The sequence below is a fragment of the Oryx dammah genome, unplaced genomic scaffold (assembly GCF_014754425.2).
Source record: "Oryx dammah isolate SB20612 unplaced genomic scaffold, SCBI_Odam_1.1 HiC_scaffold_25, whole genome shotgun sequence".
In the NCBI taxonomy this organism is placed as follows: domain Eukaryota; kingdom Metazoa; phylum Chordata; class Mammalia; order Artiodactyla; family Bovidae; genus Oryx; species Oryx dammah.
The window spans coordinates 86,291,529-86,315,329 of record NW_024070209.1 but is presented as its reverse complement, the minus strand read 5'-3'; the positions used below and the strand labels follow the sequence as shown (position 1 = coordinate 86,315,329).

At 52.3% G+C, this 23,801-nt stretch overlaps 1 protein-coding gene across 2 annotated transcripts in view; it reads left to right on the top strand.

The window, feature by feature from the left end:
* Positions 1-23,516, top strand: part of HPCAL1 (hippocalcin like 1) — a 118,417-nt gene extending 94,901 nt beyond the window's left edge. For both annotated transcript variants that reach the window (XM_040224934.1, XM_040224935.1), the window contains exons 3-5: positions 17,115-17,509; positions 20,291-20,396; positions 22,631-23,516. In XM_040224934.1, coding sequence (XP_040080868.1) covers positions 17,132-17,509; positions 20,291-20,396; positions 22,631-22,728 — 582 coding nt within the window. In that variant the 5' untranslated portion in view covers positions 17,115-17,131 and the 3' untranslated portion in view covers positions 22,729-23,516. The remainder of the gene's footprint in view (positions 1-17,114; positions 17,510-20,290; positions 20,397-22,630) is intronic.
* Positions 23,517-23,801: the final 285 nt, after the last annotated feature.

The following is a 23,801-nucleotide window of genomic DNA, read 5'->3' as shown; positions in this document are numbered from 1 at the left end:
TGGGGGTGTGTGTGACATGTGTGGTGTGTGCAGTAGGGTGTGTGTGTGCACAGGTGTGTCCCAGGCCCACCCTGTCCACACAGATCTGAGCGGCCAGCCCCCGGGAACGCTGGGATTGCTCTGGGCTGGTCTTCAGTTCCTGGGAAGCTCCCTGTCCTTCAGGAGCCTGTCCTGAGTGTCCACAGGATCCTCAAGCCTGTTTAAGTGGACCTGAACCAGCTAGAAGCCACAGGAGACACCTTGCAGTTGGACAGGCCCCTCTCTCCTGGGGATGGGCCTTTGTGGCGTCCGCTGTCGTGCTGAGGGCTTCCCAGCTGGCGCTAGCGGTAGAGAACCCACTTGCTAATGCAGGAGAGATGCGAGTTCGATCCCTGGGTTGGGAAGGTCCCCTGGAGGAGGGCATGGCCACTCACTCCAGTATTCTGGCCTGGAGAATCCCATGGACAGAGGAGCCTGGGGGGCTACAGTCCCTGGGGTCACAGAGTCAGACACGACTGAAGTGACTGAGTGGGTGTGCACTGTTGTGCTGATCCTGGGGACTTTTGACAAGAGCCCAATTTGCCCTGGCAGTATGAGCCAGGGGTTTGCACTGTTGCAGGGCTGGGTTCTCCTGTCCTCTTCCCTCATTTTCTTCTTGAAGAACAGGAGTTGGAATTTCACTGGCCCTGCCCCCTGCTGCATGTATTGAGCCCCCAGGATCCCAGCCCCTCTGCCCACCCTTGTGTGCGCTGAGCATGCAAGGTAGAGGGTCTGCTGGAAAGTGTGGACCTACCTCCGAGCCTGGCTCTGTCTGATACTGTGATTAAGCTCATCAAGTACTTTGCGCATTTCTTTTATCATAAAAGGTGAGATAGAACTTCCGTATATTTGATGCTTCATATTTGTCAAAGCACTTTCACAGCCTTCAGTTCCCTTTATCCTCACCACCGTGCTGTGAAATCAACAGGCTGGGACCATTCTTCCCATTTCCAGCCAAGGAAACTGAGGCCCAGAAATGCTAAGAGACAGCCAAGACCAGAAGACTAGAGAGGGGGTCCTGAGAAGAGACTCAGGCTGGCCATTTACGGCCCAGTGAGGGGGGGGGGGTCCCTTCTGTACACAGTCCCCATCCTTACTCAGCTCCCCGAACCTGACAGTGGTCCCATTTAACAGAGGAGCAAACAGAGGCTTCGTCTGGAGCCTTGAGACAGGGGACTGCCTGATTCCAGGACCCAGTCCAGCGCGTTCCCTGAGAGCTGCCAGTCATCAAGGCTGCGGGGTGTGGGCCCACTGGCCAGAACGCTTGCTTCCTCTCCCACAGGGAGGACGTTGCCTTGCGGGAGGACTGCAGCTCACGTCTGGCTCGGAGCACTGGAGTAGAATTGCAGATTCACTCGGCCGCCTGCCTGCAGGTCTTTCCCACACGGGCTTGGTTTACATGAGTCACTGCACAGCTGGCCAGGCCCAGGCCGCTGGGAGGAATTTACTCCACGATGTGCGTGCGCTGGGGGCCCAAACCCCCATGCGTAATAAGCCAACAACGATGAGGGCGCCCCCCCCGACCGCGAACTCTGTCCCCGGGGGCTGACTGAAGAGGGAGCAAATCTATCAAGGGGCTGAAGTCTCAGACAGGCTCCTGCCTCCAGCCAGCGGTGTCCAGTCCGCTGTGGCCTCTTAGGTTTCCTTCAAAAGAGCATTAGTTTGCGGCCGGCTCTGGGTCCCCGAGAAGGAGATGCCCTGTGATTCATAACGTTTGTTTGTTTCAGCTTCAGAGCTTTTGTTGTTGGATTGAGCAGGGGCAGAGCCCTGCGTCCCAGGCTAGATTCATTCTGAGCGTTTGCAGGGGGCATGGGCATTTGCTGGGGAGGGTGGGGGGCATTACCAGCACCCCCTTGCAGGCCCCTTCTATTGCTCCCTATGACCCCCTCCTCTGCCGTCCATACAGCGTTCCTGGCACTCTGTAGTCAGGCTCACCACTCCTGTCCGGGTCTCGGTGGTGTGGGGTGGGTTCTCTCCCAGCCCCCTCACCCTGGTAAACTCCGTTCCCTTTGTCCGCCCACCTGGAGCACTCCTGGTCCCTTGTAAGCAAGCCTCTTACCCTTGTCGTAAGTGTGCTAGAGGGCACAGGGGGCACCTAGGGAGGGGCCCTGTGTCTCATTCATCTGGGCGTTTCCACGCCTGACACAAGAAGGGGCTTCAGGAATGTTTGTGGGCCAAAGGGAACAGATTTCCTCCGCACACCAGCCTGGCGCTCAGGGATGTGCTCCCCCTAAGCCTCACAGTTGCCTTCAAATGAGGCTTCAGCTGGGGCAGAGGAACTTTGGGGACTTTGGCCCGGGCTGTGGGGACTCTGCACGTTGACCCCCACCAGGCTCACTCAGGCCTGCCCTCACCAGGCTGCTGGCTGTGCCCCTGGCCGGGCTTCCAGCTCCCTCTGCAGACACGTGGGCCTCACCTCTGGCTGGACGCGTAGCAGGGACAACGGCCTTAAGGAAAATCACGGGGTCTTGGTTTTGATCCTACCTCAAGCCCTTTTCCTGTGCGTCAGCGATTCCGTGGAGGGAGGCTCACCCTCCAGGCCATTTCCTCTTCCTCTCCCTGTCGTGTTCTTCCCACAGAGGCTCATTTATGTCTGATCCACCAACCTGCCTTCCTTCCCTGGGGAAGCAGCTCAAAGCACTCCTCCCCTGAGGATTCAAGTAGCCATGACCTTGGCTCTGGGGCGAGGCACACCAGGCAAAGGACCGCATAGCTGGGGTGTGTTCACAGGGGAGGGAGGAGATGGCCCCAGCCCGGTGAGTGGACTTCGAGTCTGACACCTCCAGGCCCCCTCTTCTGCTGCAGCTGGTCCTGTGCTGGTAGATGGAACTTTCCAGAACACCACGTCTGAATTCCAGAATGTCCCTTCTTGGAGCTTGAAGTCATCCATATCCCTGATGTTGTTGTGTCTGACTCTTTGCAACATTATGGCCTATAGCTCACCAGGCTCCTCTGTCCATGGGATTCTCTAGGCAAGAATACTGCAATGGGTTGCCATGCCCTCCTCCAGGGGATCTTCTCAATGCAGGGATTGAACCCGAAGCTCTTACATCTCCTGCGTTGGCAGGCAGGTTCTTTACCACTAGCACCCCCTGGGAAGCCCAGGTACAGAGTCACCAGTTGTTAGAGCAACAGGGTCCTAGAGGAAACCCATTCACTTATTCGTCTCTTCATTCATTTGGGCACTGTGCTAAGCCCTTGGTCACACAAGCATTATTTCAGATATTTTTACTGAGCCCTGGTTGTGTGCCCTGTTCTGGGCACTGTGGAGCTGTAGCAGTGAACAAAAGCAGGGAGTCAACCATGTATCACTACAGCACCAAGTACTGGGAATGGCCGCGGAAAGGGGCCAGGGTGAGGGCAGATGCTACTCGAGATGGTCTCCCTGGAGGAGGTTCCCCCAAGAAGACTTGAGCAAAGACGTGAACACTGAGGGAGTGTGTCTTGCAGATACGGACGGGAAGGAAGGGCAGCCCAGGTTGTTCAGTTGCTCAGACATGTCTGACTCTTTGTGACCCCATGGACTTGGCTCCCTGTCCTTGGGGAACTGCAGAATCAGAGACCTTGGGGCTAGAACATGCTAGCATATTCTCCTACTGGCATAAGTGAGGTATATACTCTTTCCTCAAGGAACTCACAGTCTAATGAGGGAAAAACATAAGTAAATGATGTATTAAAAGTTGAGGTCACAAGAGAAATAGGTTAAAAAATGCTACTAGAATACAAAAGGAAGAACAATTGTAGTGGGGTTGGAAAATGCATCCATGAGTAGGTGGCATTTGATTTGGGCTTTGGTGGATGAATAGGAGTTTGCTGGGCGGCTGAGGCGAGCAGCCACATTGATGAACGGGTGACTTCAGAGGCACAAGGTGTTCAGGGAAAGCTACACAGCTCCTCTTCTTGTTGACTGAGTGGTTCTTCAAGGGAAAGAACATCCTCTTGGGGAGTCTCCTTTCCTTTCTTCCACCCCTTCTTTCCCCCAGCCTCACGGAGGGCATGTCAACTTCAGGAAAGTGGAACTGGAGAGTGGCTCAGATAGGGAGAAGATTTCTCTGCCTTGCTTAGCCAGCCTGCCTCTTTCTTTCCTTCTTTCCTTTCTTTTTTCCCTCCTCCTTCCCTCCTTTCTTTTATATATTAAAAAAAATATTTATTATTCATTTATTTGGCTGTGCTGGGTCCTAGTTGCAGTATACAGGATCTTCCATCTTTGTTGCAGCATGTAGGATTTAGTTCCCTGACCAGAGATCAAACCTGGGCCCTCTGCATTGGGAGCATGGAGTTTTAGCCAAAGGACCACCAGGGAAGTCCCTCTTTTATATATTTTTTAAAGCTTTGGGAGGTCTTGGGATTTTAAGCTGCTGGGGCGGGTCCAGGAGTCAGGAGGACTCTCAGTTGGATTTCTCAACCAAGTCACTGCTTGGAGCCCAACCAGCTGGTGAAGCTCTGATGCAATAGGCTTTTAGGAAGCCTCTGAAAATGGGCTCCCCAAGGCCTGTGGTCTGAATTTAGATTTAGGTACACCCAGGAACTGCCAGCTCCAGAGGTGTTACTGACCCCCTTGTCCCCCAGGTCTCACCTGGGCTTCGTGTTCACCCTCAGAAGAGGAGGAGGAATGCCCTGTCTCTTCAGCCCCTCCTCCCATCCTTACCTGTAGCGGGGGCTAGACCTAGGTCTTCATTGCAGCTGGTCTCCGGCAAAATTCTTGAAGCTGCTAAAAATAGAAACTTGTGGGTCTCACCTGTAATTATGACATGCAAAACACCATTATCTTTCACTCATGGGCACCAAGGAGTGAAATAAACACAGGTCACCTCTCCCAGCTGGGTTGCAGTTAGCAGTGGGCCTGCAGTCGAGGTGCTAATGAACTTGGTGGCCCCCTAAACCAGGCCCCTAGGATGTACCCAGTGCTGAGCAGTCACTAGAAATAAAACACAAGCCACCTACACATATAATTTTACCTTTTGTGGTAGCCACCTTTGAAAAGTTAAATGAGATTAATGTTACCAGCATAATTAACTTAACCCACTTTATCTCAAGTGGTATCATTTATCATTTCATTTGTAATTAGGAGAGAAAAACTATTAATGAAATATTTTTTCCCATATTAAGTTGTCAAAATTCAATGTAAATTTTACTCCTAGAGAACGTATATGAATTCAGACCGGGCACATTTTAAGTGCTCAATAATCCCATGTGACTAATGGTTCCTGTATTGGACAAATCACAGTTTACAGGTGGAAAAACTGAAGCGCCAGCCAGGTGAAGGGAGCGTGGCGGGGGCTTGGTCAGGAAGCTGGGAGGCGGGGTCTCTTGGGGAGCCTGCCCGACTGCACCCTCTAGCGTCCACCCAACCTCGCTGCAGCCAGCGCCGCCCGCGCACCGGGTCCTGGCTGCTGACTCAGGCCTTGGAACAGGACTGGCCCCTCCTCAGAGCAGCCGCACTAGAAGTCGAGGCAACAGGAGGCTTGCTTCCCCACCTGCTTACTTGGAGGAAAGAAGGACGCAAATGCCGTCAGCCTCTTTTCTCCCTAGGACAGGGGCTCGCACAGGAGGAGTGTTTGTCCACGAGTCACCAGGAGAAAGATCCAGGTCTGGTGCTGCAAGAGAAACGACACAGACTGCCTGTTTTCTTTTGCCCGCTTCCACTCCCCTGTGTCTTGTCCTGCCCCAGACTGAACAAGCCAGTCTCATCTGGGCCCTCCCATACCTTGAAGTGCAAATTCACGGCCTCGCCCCTCCAGCCTCCTCCCCAGCTTTGGCCTTTTATCAGGAGTTGGTTCCTCCCACCTCTCCCATCATCTCCCCTCCAAGTGTTTCTGAGTCTGCTTGGCCTCGCAAGCTTTGGAGATCTGGGTTGATGAAAGCGTTTTGGAGCAATGGGATGAAATGTCTACCCACGCGGGCAGCTGGCGTTGAGCTGTGATTAATGGGACATTCGAGCCCTCAGTTCCAGGAGACTCGCTGGTCGGCGGATAGAGCTACACCATTAAAAAAAAAAGGCTTTAATTTGCAGGCAATACTGACTGGGTTAAATATTTTCACAGGGCTCCCCAGCTATGTGTTTACTTTTTTTTTTTTTTTCTGTTCCAATTTAGCACATTAAGAATAATAACAGAGTAACTGAGAACCAGAGAGATGGCTTCTAGGACTACCTAACTCCCTCCCCCATTTTTCCATTACTGTGAATAAAATGTCATCTTTGAGGCTCTCAGAAGGCTGTTGCTTGTCTAATCCGAGCCCTGCTTGGTCATGATGCTCTTGAAGCCCAGTAAGAGCTTGAATCAATTGCCCTCCCCCGGCACGTCTGTTCTGCACCCCATCTTTCACTGGAGATAAAAGTTAAGATTTTCTGGTAAATGAAGCCTGGGGTGTTTGCCTGACAATGGGGCCAAGGGGCCATTTCTGCTGGGGAGTGGGAGTGTTGGCTTTGTCATTGCAGAAAGCCTTGCTTTTTGTCAGCCATCTTTCCCAGCCAGGCGATCGTCAATAAGTTGGTTTGTTGGCTTAATTAGTAACGGAGGGGTCTCTGGGGAACAGTGTGCCACTGTCTCTGATCCCCTGAGGCTGCCTGCTTCAGGCCGAGAGCCTCCAGGAGAGAGAACTGGAGTATGGTTCTTCTTAAATATTTCATCTGAGCCTTTGGGCAGCACACACAGGCCCGTGCAAGGGGTAACTGAGAGTGCTGTGGGTGTTGTTAGTTGCTTAGTTGTGTCTGACTTTTTGGGACCCCATAGATTGTAGCCCACCAGGCTCCTCTGTCCGTGGAATTCTCCAGACCAAGAGTACGGGAGTGGGTAGCCATTCCCTTCTCCAGGGCATCTTCCTGACCCAGGGACTGAACCTGGGTCTCCTGCATTGCAGGCAGATGCTTTATCATCTGAGCCACCATTAAAGCCCGACTGGGAGGGCTGGTGGAGCTTTATTTGACATTCGTGGGCCCCTTCATGGCTTCACAGTGAGAGTCCCAGGGGGAAGGTTGTCTTGCAATACTGGTGAGAAGTTTAATGTTGGGGCGGGGCGTTGTGCAGAGGAAGTGGTCACCAGCTAGGAGCACCTCGGTGGCCTCCATCTCTGCCCATGGACTCGGGTGCTGAAAGCGCCCTGGGGAGTTCTCAGCCCCACCTGCCCCAGACAAGCTCCTGCTCCCCAGAAGCCTCAGTTCTTTGTCTCCAAGATGCAGATGATGGAGATGGCCTTGCCTCCTCCCAGCCTGGTTGAGCATGACCCCTACCTGCAGCGCCTGCCTGGAATCTTGCCACGTGCCCTAGAGCTGACCTGTGGGGTCGAGCCTCCGGTGGCTTCTTAAGTCCTTCTTGTCATTCAATGTGGCTTCCACCTGCCATCTTCCTAGCAGACTGTCTTGGCCCTGTGTGGGAAGGAAGGATTCCTCTTCAGAGGCTGGACTTCCTCTTGCTCACCCCCCTACCTTTTTGTGTCACTTATTATGCCCCATCTGTATGCCACAAGGAGCCATGAGAACAGGCCCTGCATCCCTAGCCAGTTGGAGGACCAAGGGGACTGGAGTATTCTGGGCACACCCCGTACACCCGGCCTGACGCCAGGCCCCGAGGACATGCAGAAGGCCCCGAGGACATGCAGAAGGCGAGAGGGGCCTGCACTCCTGGGCTGAGGCTTACGGGGAGCGGAGCGCCGGCTAGTGGACAGTTACATTTGCTCCCTGTTTGTTGGGTGCAGGGTGTGATGAGGCTCGCAGGGCTCATAGACAACGAATTTCCAGATTCTTCCAGGGAATGCTGCAGCGCCTTCTCCAACTCCATTGCCTTTCTTGGGAGGAGGGGAGTGTTCGTCCATATGGTGAGAGGCTTCCCCATCTCAGAGAGGGACACAGGGTTTTTCGACTGGGGACGTCTAGACGCAGGGATCCTAGATGATCAGACCCCAAAGGGGCCCAGAGTGGTCCCTCCACCGCCCGACCCTCCCTGAAATACACCCCGCCCTTTTAAAACTTGTGGTAAAACACAGACACAGCATAGACGTGGCCATCTTAGCCATTTCTAAGCATGCAGTTCAGTGGTCTTCAGTACCTTCACACTGTTACGCAACCAGTCATCTCCACTCTTTTCATCTAAGTTCAGCTTGTGCTCTTAGAGGATTTCTATACCCATAAATCCCCCCAACCCTGGATTTTTACCTGGCACTCCAGGGGGACTTTGACATCCTTGTAATTGCCTTGAACTTGCTATGGCAGTTCAGTTCAGTCCAGTTGCTCAGTTGTGTCCAATTCTTTGCAACCCCGTGGGCTGCAGCACGCCAGGCCTCCCTGTCCATCACCGACTCCTAGAGTTTACTCATGTCCAGTGAGTCGGTGATGCCATCCAACCATCTCATCCTCTGTCGTCCCCTTCTCCTCCTGCCTTCAATCTTTCCCAGCATCAGGGTCTAGTCAAAGGAGTCAGCTCTTTGCATCAGGTGGCCAAAGTATTGGAGTTTCTGCTTCAGCACCAGTCCTTCCAATGAATATTCAGGACTGATTTCCTTTAGGATGGACTGGTTGGATCTCCTTACAGTCCAAGGGACTCTCAAGAGTCTTCTCCAACACCACAGTTCAAAAGCATCCATTCTTCAGCACTCAGCTTTCTTTGTAGTCCAACTCTCACATCCATACATGACTACTGGAAAAACCATAGCCTTGACTAGACGGACCTTTGTTGGCATCAAAATATGCTGTCTAGGTTGGTCATAATTTTCTTCCAAGGAGCAAACGTCTTTTAATTTGATGGCTGCAGTCACCATCTGCAGTGGTTTTGGAGCCCAGGAAAATAAAGTCAGCCATTGTTTCCACTATTTCCCCATCTATTTGCCATGAAGTGATGGGACCAGATGCCATGATCTTAGTTTTCCGAATGTTGAGCTATAAGCCAACTTCTTCCTCTTCTCTCTCCTCTTCCTTCTTCTCTCCTCTTTTACCTTCATCAAGAGGCTCTTTAGTTCCTCTTCACTTTCTGCCATAAGGGTAATGTCATCTGCATATCTGAGGTTATTGATATTTCTCCCGGCAATCTTGATTCCAGCTTGTGCTTCATCCCACCCAGCGTTTCTCATGAGGTATTCTACATATAAGTTAAATAAGCGGGGTAACAATATACAGTCTTGACATACTCCTTTCCCGATTTGGACCCAGTCTGTTGTTCCATGTCCACTTCTAACTGTTGTTTCCTGAGCTGCATACATATTTCTCAAGAGGAAGGTAAGGTGGTCTGGTATTCCCATCTCTTGAAGAATTTTCCACAGTTTGTTGTGATCCACACAGTCGAAAGCTTTGGCATAGTCAATAAAGCAGAAATAGATGTTTTTCTGGAACTTTCTTGCTTTTTTGATGATCCAGCGGATGTTGGCAATTGATCTCTGGTTCCTCTGCCTTTTCTAAATACATCTTGAACATCTGGAAGTTCACGGTTCATGTACTGCTGAAGCCTGGCTTAGAGAATTTTGAGCACTACTTTGCTAGCGTGTGAGTTGAGTGCAATTGTGTGATAGTTTGAGCATTCTTTGGCATTGCCTTTCTTTAGGATTGAAATGAAAACTGACCTTTTCCAGTCCTGTGGCCACTGCTGAGTTTTCCAAATTTGCTGGCATATTGAGTGCAGCACTTTCACAGCATCATCTTTCAGAATTTGAAATAGCTCAATTACAATTCTATCACCTCCACTAGCTTTGTTTGTAATGATGCTTTCTAAGGCCCACTTGACTTCACATTCCAGGATCTCTGGCTGTAGGTGAGTGATCACACCATCGTGATTATCTGGGTTGTGAAGATCTTTTTTGTATAGTTCTTCTGTGTATTTTTGCCACCTCTTCTTAAATTTCTGCTTCTGTTAGGTCCATACCATTTCTATCCTTTATTGTATCCATCTTTGCATGAAATGTTCCCTTGGTATCTCTAATTTTCTTGAAGAGATCTCTAGTCTTTCCCATCCTATTGTTTTCCACTATTTCTTTGCACTGATCACTGAGGAAGGCTTTCTTATCTCTTCGTGCTATTCTTTGGAACTCTGCATTCAAATGGGTATCTTTCCTTTTCTCTTTTGCCTTTTGCTTCTCTTCATTTCACAGCTATTTGTAAGGCCTCCTCAGGCAACCATTTTGCTTTTTTGCATTTCTTTTCCATGGGGATGGTCTTGATCCCTGCCTCCTGTACAATGTCACGAACCTCATTCCATAGTTCATCAGGCACTCTATCTATCAGATCTAATCCCTTGAACCTATTTCTCACTTTCACTGTATAATCATAAGGGATTTGATTTAGGTCATACCTGAATGGTCTAGTGGTTTTCCCTACTTTCTTCAATTTAAGTCTGAATTTAACAATAAGAAGTTCATGATCTGAGCCACAGTCAGCTCCTGGTCTTGTTTTTGCTGACTATATAGAGCTTCTCCATCTTTGGCTGCAAAGAATATAATCAATCTGATTTCGGTGTTGGCCATTTGGTGATGTCCATGTGTAGAGTCTTCTCTTGTGTTGTTGGAAGAGGGTGTTTGCTATGACCAGTGTGTTCTCTTGGCAAAACTCTATTAGCCTTTGCCTTGCTTCATTCTGTACTCCAAGGCCAAATTTGCCTGTTACTCCAGGTATTTCTTGACTCCCTACTTTTGCATTCCAGTTCCCTGTAATAAAAAGGATGTATTTTGGGGGTGTTAGTTCAAGAAGGTCTTGTAGGTCTTTATAGAACCATTCAACTTCAGCTTCTTTGGCGTTAGTGGTTGGGGCATAGAGTTGAATTACTGTGATATTGAATGGTTTGCCTTGGAAATGAACAGATATCATTCTGTCATTTTTGAGATTGCATCCAAGTACTACATTTTGGACTCTTGTTGACTATGATGGCTACTCCATTTCTTCTAAGGGATTCCTGCCCACAGTAGTAGCTATAACGGTCATCTGAGTTAAATTCACCCATTCCACTCCATTTTAGTTCACTGATTCCTAAAATGTTGATGTTCACTCTTGCCATCTCCTGTTTGACCACTTCCAACTTGCCTTGATTCATGGACCTAACATTCCAGGTTCCTATGCAATATTGCTCTTTACGGCATCAGACTTTACTTCCATCATCAGTCACATCGATGACTGGGTGTTGTTTTTGCTTTGGCTCCATCTCTTCATTCTTTCTGGAGTTATTTCTCCACTGATCTCCAGTAGCATATTGGTCACCTACTGATCTGAGGAGTTCATCGTTCAGTGTCTTATGGCAAAAGTACATGCTACTGACTTTTAAAGGGTAACACTCTAAGTCAGCCCTTTAATTCAGCTGACTATGGTCAAGAAATCAAAGCAGAGGCGGGGGGCCCTACTTTGGAGCCGTGAGGTCTCCCTAAAGGAGACTGGAAACTCAGTGATGGATTCCTGCCACACAGTCCTAAAAGATGCCCATCAGCCCTGACTTTGACAGCCACAGATGTTACTCACTCAACCTTCAAGACAATGGCAGGAAAACATGTTTTTCCACCCATGGTTTCTTGATAGTTCCCCCCTGCACCAAGTAAAATTTATCTTTTTTGTTTCCTAAACACATCCCTCAAATTCCCCCACCTTGCTTTTCTTCTCTGTACAGCTGGGAGTGCCAGGCCTGCCCTGCCCACCTCCCAGGGTTCAAGGTCAATTGTTGAGCTCTGTGGTCAAGCTCAAGATGGACTCCTGGTCACATCCTGCTCACAACCCAGCTCCAGCAGACGTGGGACCCAGGGAAAGTTACTTACCACCCCCAGGCCTCGGTTTCACCATTTATAAAATGGTCTGCACAGCCCCTAGCCCAGCTTGAGTGCTTGATGAACTGCAACTGCAGTTAGAATGACTGTGGTGGGGTTTTTGATGCTGCAGTGGACCGATGCTGCCTCCCATGTGCTCCGGCCTTGAGGAACTCTGTTCAAAGGCAGGATCCATGCCTGATACGCCCATCTCAGAGTCCTGCCATCCAGTGAGCCCCAGAACCCTCAGGAAGGGGCCCCCTGCACCGCTCCCCCCAGAGGGGCCAGGACGCATCCAGGCTCTGCTAGAATGCCAGCTTTGCCAGAAACCGCTTCCCTGGTGGCTCAGATAGTAAAGAATCTGCCTGCAGTGCAGGAAGCCTGGGTTCAGTCCCTAGGTCAGGAAGATCCCCTGGAGAAGGAAATGGCAACCCGCTCCAGTACTCTTGCCTGGAGAATCCCATGGAAAGAGGAGCCTGGCAGGGGTCAGAAAGAGTCAGACACGACTGAGTGACTAACACACTTACTTGCCTCCAGTGTTAGCAGGTGTGTGTACATCTGTGTACACAACCAGGACCACCACCACCACGGCGGGAAGACCCACTCCCCCCACACTGATGCCCACTCTGAGCCAGGCCGAGGGAGGGAAGAGGACTCTGAAGCCTCACATGTCTGCCTGCAGGGACACGTGAGAAGGGCTGTGAAAGCTGAAGCCTTCTCAGGCAGACCTCGGAGCCCCTGGCCACCACCTCCTAGCAATTGTGTTGGCTGTCCTCGTCCCATCCCCAGTATGGTCCCTTCCTCTCCATAAACATTTGTTAACATCAGGCGGAGGAGGAATTAGGAGTTTGGCATCTTGTGGATCTTAAAGAATACAAATCACCAACATGTTTTGAGGCCATTTGATACCATGGTTCTGAGCAGCGGTTTGGTTTTCACTGAGGCGAATGGATTCTAAAGGGACTGATCTGGGAATTTGCTGGCAGTCCAATGTTTAGGGCTCAGTGCTTTCACTGCCAGGGCCCAGGGTTCGATCCAGGCTCAAGGAACTAAGATCCTGCAGGCTGTGCAGTGCAGCCAAAAAAAACAAAGGTGTGAAAGGACCGACCCTGAGCTCTCAGAGCCCAGAGCTTCCCAGAGGTGGCTCATTTCCATGATGAAAAGAGAAGGAATGCTTTAGGGAAAGGATGTGTGTTGACTATCAAGGCGGCCAGCAAGGCCACGTTCATGACCATGTTGTCCTCCCGCCCTCCCCAGGCCCTTCCTCCCCTTGCTGCCCCCAAGAAGTTGTGAGACGGGGCCAGATGATCGGGTCCAAGGGCCGGCTTTGCCGCCAGAGCCTCCCGGTCGGCTTCCTCCCTGGTGAAGCGGGACGAATACAGGCAAGGTGTCTGATTAAAAACAAAAGTGTCCCACGTCTATGGACCTTCTTGTGGTTGTCCCTGATGCCGGCATGTCAGGAGTTAAGCCTTTTGGAACCACACGGCCCCTAGCATGGGGTTCTGCCCCACAGACACTGATGCCACATGTTATCAGCTCAGTTCCCTGGGCAGCTGTCTTAGCACTGTACACTAGACAGCTTCAAAAACAGAAATGTATTCTCTCGTAGTTCTGGGAGGCTGAACATCTGAGGTCAAGGTGTCAGCAGGCCTGGCTCCTTCCGAGGCCTCTCTTGTTGGCCCATCAACAGCCGTCTTCTCCCTGTGTCCTCAGGTGGCCTTTCCTCTGGGTCTGTGTCCCAAGCTCCTCTATTCAAGGGCACCAGTCAGATTGGTTTTTAAATTCTTTTGGCCGCACCGCACCATATGGGAACTTAGTTCCCCGACCAGAGGTCAAACTCTTGCCCCCCGCCCCCTTGCAGGGAAAGCGCAGAGTCCTCACCATTGCCAGGGAATTCCCATAGCCTCGTTTATCTTAATGATCACTCTGAGGGTTGTGTCTCCAAATACAGCCACTCCTGAGGTCCAGGAGTTAGGAGGTCAGCATGTGAATTTGTAGGGAGTAGTTCAGTCCATGACAGCATCTGGCCCTCTCCGCTGACCTCTCTGGACGTGTGGATGCTTGCTGCCAGCAGAACAGCCTCAGGTCTCAGTAGAAGGAGTGAAGAGTGAGGGTAGGTGGGTGCGGTGAGACCCTCCACATCGCAGCCCCCTCTGCACATGGGTGGCTGCCTTGGAAGCCAAAGGCGGGAGGCAGAAGGAGAGACCTCTGAGACAAACCACAGCTCTCCCTCCCTGCAGATGTTGGCTGGGAGACTCACAACTGAGAGGAGCGTGGCAAATACAAAGCCCTGAGAGCAGCTGAACTGAGCAAAGGATCACAGATCAGCCTTTTAGTGCAGGAAATACGTAGGTGGATGTGTGCAATCTGCAGGGTGTCTTAGGTCGAGCCTGGGAGCCCTGGGGTGGGAGTAGGGTTGTGGGGGGTGGAAGATGCTGGGGGCCAGTGGAAACTGACAACCATGTTACATAGTGACTTGCTGGTTTCCACTTATGAGGATCAACCAATAGGTAAAGCGGAACGGAAAGTGGAGAGGGTAAACCCTGACCCTGTGAAAGTCATGGTTCCCACGCAGGATAGAAGCCCATGTGGAAGGGGGAGGGGAGGAGAGGGAGATTAAAAGGGGGATTAATAACTTAATCTCCCAGAGAATCAAGAGATCCCTGTCATGTTGCTGGACTGAGACATAGAAGATTCTTATGTGTTTATTTTATTTTTGAATAAAACTACACAGAGTTCCACATTTGAAGTTACAAAAAGATTTACAGTACAAACTCGCCACATGACCCTTGTCTATCAGCCATCTCTCTTTCTGTGGCCAGTGTTATCATTTCCCAAGAAGTTATTCTGAGTATGAACAACACACATAGATTTTCTCTTTTTTTCACAAACAGTAGCAAACTCTGTATGCTATCCTGCACCTTTTCTTTTCACTTAAAAATACATCTTGAAGATTATTTTGCATCGGTCGCAATGACAGATGTCTGGGTCGTTCATTATTACAGACAATAATGCAGGCAGTGGTCTGTGTGCTGTGCTACATCGTTTCAGTCGTGTCTGACTCTTTGAGACCCCGTGGACTGTAGACCACCAGGCTCTTCTGTCCATGGGACTCTCCAGGCAATACTGGAGTGGGTTGCCATGCCCTCCTCCAGATCTTCCCGACCCAGGGATCAAGCCAGGGTCTCCTGTGTCTTCTGAGTCACAAATGGATTCTTTACCTTTGAGCCACTGGGGAAGCTTGGAAGTGGTTGTGCTGTACACAAGCTATTTGCACAGGTGGGAGCATCTCTAGATGTGTTTCTAGAAGTGGAGTTGCTGTGTCCATGGCAACATGTTTGTCATTTTGAAAGATCTTCCCAATCCCCCCCCCCCAACCTGGGGTTTAGAAAAGGAACTTTTCTATAATTTAAATTTCTGTAAATTTAAATGTATGTAAACTTAAAGTCATAAAGTAAAAACTGTGACATGTATAAAACTAATAAAACCTGGGAAGAGACTGAAGAAAGAGGAACTGCTAGGGAAAATATGTGAACTGCATTGAACATCTTTCCTAATGGGGGTTCAGTACATAATGTTTAGGATTCATAAATGTTAAGAAGCAGTGCAAGAGACTTCCCTGGCAGTCCAGTGGTTAAGACTCTGTGCTCCTAGCTCAGGGGGCTCAGGTTCAGTCCCCTAGTTGGGTACTAAATCCCCCACACTGCACAGTGTGGCCAAAAAAATTTTTTTTAAGATGATAAGATGTTAAAAAGGAAAAAAAAAGCAGTTCAATGTGGTTACCTCTGGGACGAAGGTGGAAAACCCTTTGAGTGTTTTTTATAATTTTATTTATATTTGGCTATTTGGGTCTTCAGGAGAAGGCGATGGCACCCCACTCCAGTACTCTTGCCTGGAAAATCCCATGGGCAGAGGAGCCTGGTAGGCTGCAGCCCATGGGGTCGTGAAGAGTCAGACAGGACTGAGCAACTTCCCTTTCACTTTTCACTTTCATGCATTGGAGAAGGAAATGGCAACCCACTCCAATGTTCTTGCCTGGAGAATCCCAGGGACAGGGGAGCCTGGTGGGCTGCTGTCTATGGGGTCACACAGAATCGGACACGACTGAAGCGACTTAGCAGCAGCAGCAGCATTTGGGTCTTGGTTGCTGCTCCAGCTTCTCTCTAGTTGCAGAGAGCAGGACTTACTCTCTAGGTGTGGTGCTCGGGCTTCTCTTGTGGGCTCTAGAGCACACAGACGGCAGTAGCTGGGGTAGGTGGGCTCAGTAGTCACAGCTCCTGGCTTTAGAGCACAGGCTCAGTAGTTGTGGCACAGAGCTCTGTGGCACGAGGGATCTTCTCTGACCAGGGATCGAACTTGTGTCTCCTGCACTGGCAGGGGGATTCTTTACTGCTGAGACACCAGGGAAGCCAGAAAACCCTCTGTTTTCATTTTCTATTCTGTATGCTTCAAAGGGGCTTCCTTGGTGGCTGTGATAGAGAGTCCACCAGCAACGCAGGAGACACAGGAGATGTGGATTCGATCCTGGAGTTGGAAAACTCCCCTGGAGAAGGACATGGCAACCCTCTCCCGTATTCTTGCCTGGAGAATCCCGTGGACAGAGGAGCCTGGTGGGCTACAGTCCATGGGGTCACAAAGAGTCGGACATGACTGAAGCAATGTAGCATGCATGCAGGGTCAGTCTTCTGTGCAGGCATTAGGGGAAAACTCCATGGAGAGCATGCGTTTGCATGCCTTCAGTTGTTTGGGACTTTACTATGCACACTGGATACATCCTCTTGGTGCTAATTCCAGATCCACACAGTGCTCCCAACCACAGGGTTTCTCGGAGGCCAAATCAAGAAGAGATTCCTTAAAAACTTCTGGATGCCTGTTCTAAGGATAAAATCAGAATGTGGTGCCTGAAAGAGGAAAAAAATGCTCAGAACACAGGGCGTGTGCTGCAGTCAGGGTGACAGTTTGGCTGAGAGCTGATGAGGGTGATGAGAAGAACGGTTTCAGCCTCCAGTCTTGTACAAACCCTGCTGGGCACTCGATGAGGGCCTCATTCCTGTTGATTTTATGTGGTGGTTTTCTCCATGTTTCCGATTTTGGAGGTCAGGATAGATCTTGCAGTGCGAGGCGGCAGGTCCTGACTCCACTGGAGCACCCAGCCTTCCTCGTGGTACACAGACTAAGGGTCCCCCTCCCCTCCGGGGTCCCCCTCCCTTTGGGGGTCCTACACACACTGGAGACAGCTCATCACCGTGATGGCTGGAGTCAGGCCTCTCGGGCCACTGGTGGGGGACACTTGGGGGACAGTCCTCCGACCTGCTGGGTGGCCGTGGGAGGTGGGGAGCCCTCCCCTGCACCCTATCCACCCCATCTCCAGCCCGGCCTCTGTCTTGCAGGTGTCCCCGCGGCCGCCATGGGCAAGCAAAACAGCAAGCTGCGACCGGAAGTGCTGCAGGACCTGCGGGAGAACACGGAGTTCACGGACCATGAGCTGCAGGAGTGGTACAAGGGCTTCCTCAAGGACTGCCCCACCGGCCACCTGACCGTGGACGAGTTCAAGAAGATCTACGCCAACTTCTTCCCCTACGGCGACGCTTCCAAGTTCGCTGAGCACGTCTTCCGCACCTTCGACACCAATGGCGACGGCACCATCGACTTCAGGGAGTTCATCATCGCACTGAGCGTGACCTCACGGGGCAAGCTGGAGCAGAAGCTCAAGTGGGCCTTCAGCATGTATGACCTCGATGGCAACGGCTACATCAGCCGCAGCGAGATGTTGGAGATCGTGCAGGTGCGCCCGGGGGGCGGGGCTGGCACCGGGGGTGGGGCCTCAGCAGACCTGGCCCACTCCCGCCTCTGGACCTTCGGGGCCACGTGGCTGGCTGCCCCTCTTTTCTGCCCTTCAGAAAATGACTGACTGTCACCTGACCAGCGGGCCCTTACAGATGGTGATGAGACAAGCCATTGTTGGGCCTCCCAGGTGGTGGCAGCAGCGGTTTAGTCGCTAAGTCCTGTCTGACTCTTGCAACCCCATGGACTGTGTAGCCTGCAGGCTCCTCTGTCCATAGCATTCTCGAGGCAAGAATACTGGAGTGGGTTGTCATTTCTTTCTCCAGGGGGGATCTTCCCAACCCAGGAATTGAACCTGGGTCTCCCGTATTACAGGCAGGTTCTTTACCACCTGAGCTATGGTGGAGCTAGTGGTAAAGAACACACCTGCCAATGCAGGAGAAGGACCATTGTTTACCGATCATTGGTGGTACAAAGCCCTGGCCTACATGCAGTTGATGAACTGTGGTCTTCCCAGTTCTAAGGGGAGGGGGTGTCATTCTCAGCATTTCACAAACTCTGAGACTCGGTATGGTTCGGGGGGTGGTGGTGCGGGGGTATGGTTTCCTGAGAGTTACCAGTTATTGTTCAGTCGCTTAGTTATGTCCAACTCTTTGAAACCCTGTGGATGGCAGTATGCCAGGCTTCCCTGTCCTTCACTATCTCTCAAGAGTTTGCTCTAACTCATGTCCATTGAGTCAGTGATGCCATCCAACCATCTCGTCCTCTGTCATCCCCTTCACTTCCTGCCCTCAATCTTTCCCAGCATCAGGGTCTTTTCCAATGAGTCGGCTCTTCACATCAGGTGGCCAAAGTAACAGAGCTGGGAATTATAAAGGAGAGGACCCTTGACACTTGCGAAAGGCACTGCCAAGACCTTTTCATATTCCCCTATTTAAGAATGCAATAGACAGCTTGTCATGTCCTCAGGAACACACAGTTGTAAAGCCAGACTGAAACATCAGTGGTGACGGAATAAGCTCTGGCCCAGGAAGCGCCACTTCAGAAAGCTCTTCTCTCCTGTCAATGACTCTGGCGGGGGAAGCTGTTTTCTGGCAAGAAACCAAGTTTTGTTCACTTCCCCAGGTTCCCAGGTGTGTGGTAGAGAGCCACAGAGCCTCCGCTCCCTGGGTCCCCACCCCCTGCACCCCCACTCCTGGAGCCTGGGGACTCAGTTCTAGAATTCCTCAGAGGAGGTGTTCTCTAGTCCACACGGTAGAAACTTCTGGACTGAACTGCACACAGAGGGTATCAAACTCAGGAACTCCTTGATCAGCAGCAAGTAGCCTGACCCATTTCCCAAAGAGGTGGTTTGCACGCATGAGAATAAACCAGCACAGGTTCAAGGGAAACCGTCCTTCAGCCATTGATCCTGGCTCTTAGCAACAAGCAGTAATGGAAAGAAGAGATCTGCTTCTGGGGAATCACCTGTCCCGACCTACCTGCTGGCCCTTACCCCCCTCTGTCACTGGCCAAGCAGACTGGCCGGGCCAAAGCTCTCAGACACAGCAGAGCCGTGAGAGCCTAAAGGGGTGCCTTCCTGTCCAGATGGGATCTGGCTGCTAGGCCCCCAGACCGAGTTCCCAAACCCTAAGCACCTTCCCCCCATGTCGGCAGATGCTAAGCAGGATGCCTGGCTGCTACACCTTCATCAAAACAGACTGGGCTCCAAGTGCATCACAGCCCAGCAGAGACAGGGAGGGTCTTGGCTCTGCCTCTTCTGCACTCGGACGAGTGCCTGGCGCTGTCCCAGGACGGGGGCCTGTCCCAGGAGGGGGGCCTCTCCCAGGAGGCCCTGAAAGACACACTTGCTGTGAGGTGAGGCCTTGTCACCCCTGCCTGCAGGTGGAGAGGGACCAAGGAGTACAGAGTATGATAGATACAAGAAGCCTCACCTGGGGTCATTCTTTCTGGTTTGGTTTTGTAAACCTGCTTTTTAAGACATTACAGCTTCCAGGTTTTTGCTGTTCTGGGTCTGTTGTTTGAGGAATGAGAGTATCAGTCAGTCAAGCCATTTCCGCATAGAATCCTCCAGTGGCACAGCGCCCTCCCTCTCGCGTGTTACTCTGATGAGCTGCTGGTCACCGGCTTCATCATGGCCCCCTGGACACACACACACACACTGATGCACATACACACACACACACACCACTGGGCCTGGACTCTTGGACAGAGGCGGCCTGCATGGTGCCGAGCCCTCGATGGCAGCATCCTGAAGAGAAGGTTCTTGGTCCATGGGCCCTGGGCCTGTCCTTTCTGGGGCTGGTGGTATGGTTTCCCCTGGGAGTTGCAGGGGCTGTCTCTTCTTGCTTCTCACCGAGGTACAGCAATCCCATAGTCAAATATTTGTGGCTAAGCGTGCCACGTGATGCACCGTGCACACATATGTCCGTGTCGCCGAGTGTCCCCAGCCGCCCCCTGTCCAGAAGGCCTGAGAGCTGTCCCACCTCCTGCCCCCAGACAGCCCCAGTCTTGCCTCTGTCAGAGTGGGCCATTTCACCTGTTCTTGAACCTCACATAAGTGAGGCTGGCTTCCTTTTGCTCACGAGCTGTCTGCAATATGCATGCACGCTATTGGGAAAAGCCCCGGAACATTCCAGCTGGGGAGGGTCCTGGAGCTGGTGGGCAGCCCGGCCTCTCCTCCTGCAGTGGGCGAGGGTAGGGGGGCAGGTCAGGCCTGTGCCCCATCCCTCCAGGAGCACCCAGAACCTCTAAGCACACGCATCTATGTGCCCCTTTGCAGGCGATATATAAAATGGTGTCCTCCGTGATGAAGATGCCAGAGGACGAGTCCACGCCGGAGAAACGCACAGACAAGATCTTCAGGCAGATGGATACCAACAACGACGGTAGGACCCCCGCATGTCTGTGCCGTGCTGCTGGGAGCAGAGAAGCGTTTGGGGCCCTTCCCTGCAGCTTCTGGGACCTTGCCTAGCCCAGCCTTGGCCAGTGCAACTATGCTGAGAGCTGGGCTTCGGAGTCCAGTGTCCTGCCCCCTGAGCGGTAGTCTCTTTGCTTCTAGAATGGGGAGACTGTGGGCCTGTGGGCGTGTCCCAGGGGAGAAGAGGCAGGTTTGCCCATGGCCCCTGGGCCCCCGAGGGGTTGGAATCAGGTGTCCTGGGTGGTAGATGGATGGATGGCGCCCCCCCATCCCTCCTCCAGGCCCCAGTGGCCCCAGCGACTGTCAGGAGGTGCTGGCCTGCAGCAGCTGTGCCAGGCTTGGTGGGACCACACCACAGAAGAAGTGGTGGGTTTCGGGGGGGCGGCCATGGGGGCCTGGCAGGGAGGATGTGCCCTGTGTTTTCCTTCTCTGCCTTGGCCGTGAGCTTCTTTGGGGTCCACGCCAGGGAGGGTAACCATGAAACAGGATGGATCCGCACAAAGTGCAGCCCCAGAGCCATGTCAGATTTGCTTTTGAAGGATAAAGAAACGCAGCATTTAGAAAAGAAAAAGAGAAAATACCTGCTGTGCTGTGCTTGGGGGTTGAAAATAAGCTAATGCATGGGAAAGCCCCCCACCCCCTGGCCGAACCTTAAAGTGCAGTTTGCAGATGAAGGCAAAGGACTGAGCCAGCAGGGGAGGGGCGCAGTGGGGCTGCAGGCACATCAACCCATGGAGACAGTTTTCAAAACATGATCAACGTAAGATGGGCTTGCGCCTGGTGTGGCGTTTGGGCAGATTCACAAAGCATGTCTTCCACCCTCCAGGGTAGCAAGGCACAGGCTTTGGATTCAATAGATCTGTTCCACCAGTCTTGGCTTTTCCGAACCTCAGTTTACTCTTCTGTGAAATGGGGATAATAATTCAGTCTCTTGTGGTTGTGAGGATCCAGAGGATCTGCTCTGACCTCTCAGCTCTGTGCATCTTCCCAGGCTGTCCGTGAACCAGGGCCTGCACTTCTCCTGTGAGCCCTGGGATCGGCCCTGAAGCTTGGGGAGGGGGCAGGAGAGGCAGTGTTGGAGGAGAGGAGAGTGAAGCAGGGGTGTGCAGAATTCAGCCCTCGTCCTTCTCTGGGTTTGCCCCACACCCTTCCCACATTCCCGGCCCCTCCTTGGAAAGCACAGGTAGTTGCTGAGGCCATGGGTCCTGAGTCTGGCAGAGCACCAGGAGCACCCTGATGGCTGCGGACAGACTGCGCTCAGGGGCCCCCATCCCCTTGCCAGCCCCGCTTTCTGCCCAGAGGAGAGGCCAGTGCTTTCATTAGCTCCTTGCCCTGAGTAAGTAAGTGTTAATCACTCAGTCGTGCTGAACTCTTTGCAACCCCCATGGACTGCAGCCCACCAGGCTCCTGTGTCCGTGAGATTTTCCGGGCAAGGATACTGGAGTGGGTTGCCATTTCCTTCTCCAGGGGATCTTCCTGACCCAGGGATCGAACCCGAGTCTCCGGTACTGCAGGCAGATTCTTTACCAACTGAGCTACATGGGAAGCCCCTTGCCCTGAGTGGTCAGGGTAAAGTCTTCGTTAACCGTATGAACAGTCACAAAGCTCAGTAGCCCTCTGCATCATCCCAGGAGCCTCCTTTTCTGCCGGGGAGATGACTGCTCCCCTTCCCAATCTATCCCTTAGCCTGGGGTGGTTTAGTCTCCTGCTGGGGATGCTCTGGGGGTGTTCACGCCTTTGAGACAGGCGTAGCTGTGATCCCCCCACACAGATGAAGACCCTGGGACGTGGAGAGGTGGGTCGCTTGCCTGTGGAGGCAGAGCTAAGTGCCCACCAGTGTGCTGGGCATGGCCTCAAGCTCCTCTGTTGGGGTCACTGGCTCTATTTCGTTTTACAGCTACAGAGGCAAGACCGAGGTTCCCCAAGGCACAGGTTGCCAGAATGCAGGGTCTGCTTCAAACCTAGGTCCCTCCTGTATCTGTATCCTGGGAGAAGTACCACCAGTGATCAATGAAAGCCAAATGGGCTTTTCCAGAAATGCCTTCAAAGCACGTGGAGCCTGGACAGCATCCCGCTTCTAGAGGGCTCGAGACTTGGACCCCAGGAGGCTTCCCCGACCCAGGAGCTGTCTGTGTGTTCTCCCGAGGGTGGCAAACAGTGAGCACTGGCTAACTCCTGTTTCTCCCATCTTCCTTCCTGCAGGCAAACTGTCCCTGGAAGAATTCATCAAAGGTGCCAAGAGCGACCCATCCATCGTCCGGTTGTTACAGTGTGACCCCAGCAGTGCAAGTCAGTTCTAAGGGGTTGGCGTCTGGACAGTGCAGAGAAACACAGGCTTGTCTTGCCATTTAAGCTTTGCTTGCAAAAGTGGATGCCTCCTCAATCATTCCTGCTCTCCCGGGGCGGCCAGGCAACACGTCACCGCAGCTGCCTGCCAGGCAGCTGCGCCCCACTCCTCACCTGGCCTCCTCCTACCCCCACCCCGCCCCGGTCCCTCCAGGGCGACATCCGGGGATGTGTTTACGTGCAGGGCTCATGGTGTCCTCACTTCCGGGGCACCTCCCAGCCCACAGGGAGCCCTGAGGACACGCCAAGGATACCAGTGGGACTTTCTGAGATCGCGCCAAGGCCAGCCGATTGATCTGTGATGGCAGGTGACTCTGTGGGAAAGATGGGGACAAGAACAGAGGGAGAGGAGACGGGCAAGCCCTCCCCATGCATGGCTCCACCCAGCTCGTTTGTTTCCTCCGACCAAAACCGCTTGCACGTATATATACCGTGGTCTCCTTTTAATATATAAATTATACGTACGGTGATGTGAAATGTAACGTGTAGTTTCCGTATTTAATGCCTTGATTGCCTTTGAAGCGTGGTTCCCTCGTGGCCTGTGATTCCCGCCCCCCGGCCCTCCTGAGCCTGGTTACTTTGTGGTATTTATGCCCTCAATCTGCCCTTCTCCAAAGGACATGCATGCATGCCCAGGGCTGTGGAGACCCTCCTGTCCGCGTCGTGAACGCAGATGTCTCTGTGAGGCTTGTCCTCCCTGTTGATTGGTCTGGCATTCCCTGTATTAAAATGATCAAATAAACAGGAGGTGTCTGAGTCTTGTGTTGGCCTGCGACAGCCCCCGTTCAGCTGCCGTGGCCTGAGCGCTCTCTGGACAGGTGGCCTCTGTGGGTCCAGCTGCTCATTGTAAACTGGGCTGCCCCTGTGTCCCTGCGGCCGTCACTGTGTCTATAAATCCTGTACAACCTCTCCTTCCATCTCTGCCTAATGCCAAGAAATACGTGGAAATAAAACATGACTGTTCCTGGGGCTTTGATGGTCAGGCTTTCTGCCTCCTTCCCTCCCTCCCGCAGCTTCTCTGCCTCCG